Source organism: Leiobunum rupestre, chromosome 5 (genome assembly GCF_980474605.1).
Source record: "Leiobunum rupestre chromosome 5, qqLeiRupe1.1.hap1, whole genome shotgun sequence".
NCBI classification, from domain to species: domain Eukaryota; kingdom Metazoa; phylum Arthropoda; class Arachnida; order Opiliones; family Sclerosomatidae; genus Leiobunum; species Leiobunum rupestre.
In genome coordinates, this window is record NC_143388.1 from 51,052,547 (window position 1) to 51,056,023 (window position 3,477).

The 3,477-nt window shown below is 35.5% G+C and overlaps 1 protein-coding gene across 1 annotated transcript; it reads right to left on the minus strand.

The window, feature by feature from the left end:
• Window positions 1-2,030: 2,030 nt before the first annotated feature.
• LOC149945240 (uncharacterized) lies at window positions 2,031-2,892 on the minus strand. Its single transcript, XM_090176451.1, has 2 exons — window positions 2,783-2,892; window positions 2,031-2,660 (listed from the first exon to the last, which is right to left on the minus strand). Exon 2 carries the CDS (start codon window positions 2,454-2,456, stop codon window positions 2,031-2,033), a length of 426 nt encoding a protein of 141 aa, XP_090032577.1. The 5' UTR covers window positions 2,457-2,660; window positions 2,783-2,892.
• Between the last annotated feature and the right edge of the window lie 585 nt (window positions 2,893-3,477).

A 3,477-nucleotide genomic window follows, 5' to 3' on the forward strand; every position in this document is an offset into this window, starting at 1 on the left:
TTGTCGGGTGTGGTAGTGGCCACCAAATCAGTTGAACTGACCCATATTGAAATTTATGACTACAAAGAATTTTCATTTTAGAAATCTAAATTTAAGTTATTGATGTTCGCTGGAACGTAATGGTGTGACTAAAGTTTGTTATAAATAGTAAAAATACCCAAGGCACCACCATGGCTCAAGTCCGCTAGCGACATTTAATAATACTCATCCATTTTTGTCAATTAACATGAAACATTATTTTATACAGAAGCGTGCGGTTCGTCGCAATAAGAGCCATTTCCTTTCAAATGATCTGGAAATACTGTTATTTTTAGGTTTTGTATTTTTCTTACGCAGTAACAGGTGGTTTCTCGCGATTTATTTCAATTTTCACTATTAAACACAGAATATTACTGCTCTTAACTAAAACGTATATCGTTACAAACATAATTTTAAATCAATATCATTGTAATTTACTTAAGAATATAACGTATTCTTATTTTTAGGTATGCGTTTATGACAATTTGCTAAAGACACCCAGAGCGTTGAACTGTGTTTTCTTAATGTAATTTTTACCGAAATAATTATTAATTTACTAGTTTTATTCTATATGTTCATTTTAGTGAGGTAAAAACTACAGTCCATGGCAGAACATTATGCCCTAAATTTTCAGTAAGATTAATTTCACTATAAAATTAACTGAAATATCGTTATCGGCAATTAAAGAAAACATTTTGTTAACTTTACTGTGTGTTTTAGTGTTGGAGCATAAAAGTTGTTCGATAAATTTCAAAACGCCATGCTTCCATTTAAAGCAACATATTTTGATATTTTTCCAACATATTAATGAAAATATGTTTAAATATATAAAAATTATCTTTCCAAAATAACAAAAAAACGGATTTTTACTAAATAAAATTAACTTTTGGCACATAACGCAGCTTGCGCGCAACAATAATTGTGAAATTAGTTACCGTTATAAAGATTAATCAATATAAATATTTTATTGGTAGAAATATTTCAAGCCCCTTTGGGAAATATTTTGATTCGATAAATTATTTTTTACTTGTGCCAATCTGTGTGTGTTACATTAGAATATAAAGAAATACCATTCGTAATTTTTTTTCGAAAAACACGCTTAGGTAAAGTATTTCCGATTAATGAAGTGGATCTGTAAACTTTTAAGTAAAAAAAACAGTTAGTCAGTAAAGCATTTCTGGGACATTATCAGCATAAAACCTTCTTTCAGAGATTACCGAAATAGCTCAGTAATTTTCCGAGAATAAGTCAAATTAACAATTTCATGGGTAATATTTACTGACGGACTTTGTATTTTATTAAGAACGACTTTACTGCTTTTCTTTTTTAAAGAAATCACTGTAAAAGCTCCACACATTTAAATCTCTGTAGGATGTACATCAATTTATCTCAGTGTGGTTCGCCAACGACCGCGGAAATCAGAACATTGTTAAGGACTGATAACTCTCGGCTAGTCGTTACTATTCATAAAAACTACCTCTGGTAACGACGGCTGAAACGTTTCTTAACGGATCTAGTGAACATTGGAACACTTTAAAAGATAAAATGATGTTTACTTTGGTAAAATAATAGTGAATGGCAAAATGAAATCGACTATTACACTCGGTTTGTTACTGAAGGTTTTTTGTTGTGGCCTAAACGCGTTCTCGCGAATATTTATCGTCATCAAACTATCTATGAAGTAGTTTTGCCAACGAAGGGAACAAGAATGAATGAGTTTCGTTACTAATACTTCCGATTACCTATTATTCACTGAAACCTCATACTTATTAAAATCATTTAACTGATGATAGAACTTATAGTAATTTCGATATTAATGGTCAAAGTACGAGCTAGTATGCTCTGGGAATTCGTTGATTGTTGAGCCTGGGGAACTTTGAATAGGTAAGGGCGAGTGTGAAACAAGGTCTCATAAAATGATATGGGATGTGTGCCAAGCGCGGACAAAAAACTGACCATTGAATAACTTTAAACATTTTAACATTTTATTGCAATATTTTATTTTATACATTTTAATATTCCCGGGGAATGGCTTGAGTGTAGGAGCTCTTTCCGGTGAGTTGAAGTTGAGGAACTTTGAAGACGTAGGGGCGAGTGTTTACCTTGGTGAGGAGAGGTCGGAGAGTGTGTCCCACTTTGTAGACGATGGGCTTGTGTTGGACGACGGGCCTGGGCACGTAGAAGATGGGTTGAGGCAGACGGAAGAGGACGTCCTTGTTCTGGAAGATGGGCTTGGGGGCTTCAACGATGGGACTGGGCAGGTTGAGGTGCAGGTCCTTGTTTTGGACGGAGTTCCCTGGAAGGCGGATGTTGGCGTGGGGGATGTCGACTACTTCCTGTCCTCCTTTGGGCAAGTTGACCAAGGGCGCGTGTACGCCGAGCGAAGGGGCCGGGTACTCCATGGTCTCCGAGGGGAGTTTGCCGTGTTCGCTGGTCATTCCGCTCTGGGCCACTTCGATGGGAAGGGGCTCACGGATCTCCAGATTACCGGAAGTCCACGACGTCTTGGATGTCCAAGAAGATTCTGGCTGGGGCTTAAATTCCAACTAAGGCATGGCAGTGGTAAAGTATTCTGGGGCCTGAGCAATCAAAGTACCTTCACTTTCGAATTTGATGAAGTCGGAAGACTTTTGCGCGGCGCACTAAAAAGACATGAAACATAATTGTTCTGGGCTTTTTTACTGTAGATAGGCTTTAAAATTTGAGCGAATAATAAAGTACGACGTTCTCAAAACACAAAATAAATAAATATTTGTTAACTTACCAAAGCTGCCAAAGCGAGAAGAGTGACGAATTTCAACATCTTTCTGTTATTTCTGCACAAATGATTCCACTGGTTCGAAGGCAGGAATGGATGTGATGCTGTTCCACTTGGGAAAGCGAGCTTTTATAGCCCCGATATTTGAACTTTGGAGATGCGATTGTTCTTGATCGATGGATGAAATCGGGAGTAAAATTTCAAAATTGTAGTTTATCTAAACCATATTGATATTTGTTTAATCTCATTTGCTTAAATTTTTCTTGAAAAACCGAGGAGAAAACGTTTTAGTTTAATCTCGTAAACTTTAAATTTAAATCTTTATTGTTTCTTCAAAAATGTCAGTTTTTACTTCTCCGACGGAAATAATCTAAATTTTAGGTTTATGCAATACGTAACATAATAAGTATAACAGTTCTTATTCTTCCGACGCATATTTTTAATGTTTGGGCAAGGACCATATAAAACCATATGGCTAAGGACTGAGAATCAGTTTTTGAAATTGTAAGAAAACGTTGTCCGTGAATACGCCAACAGCCAATTTAAAGGATCAGATAAGGGATATTGACAATTAAAACACTTTAAACAGTAATAACATGGTTCACTTAAGTGAAATAATAATACATTATCGAAGCAAAGCATAAAATTTACTATTATAAACATCTTCTATTTCGCTCCTATTTATCGCAAACACTTATCTG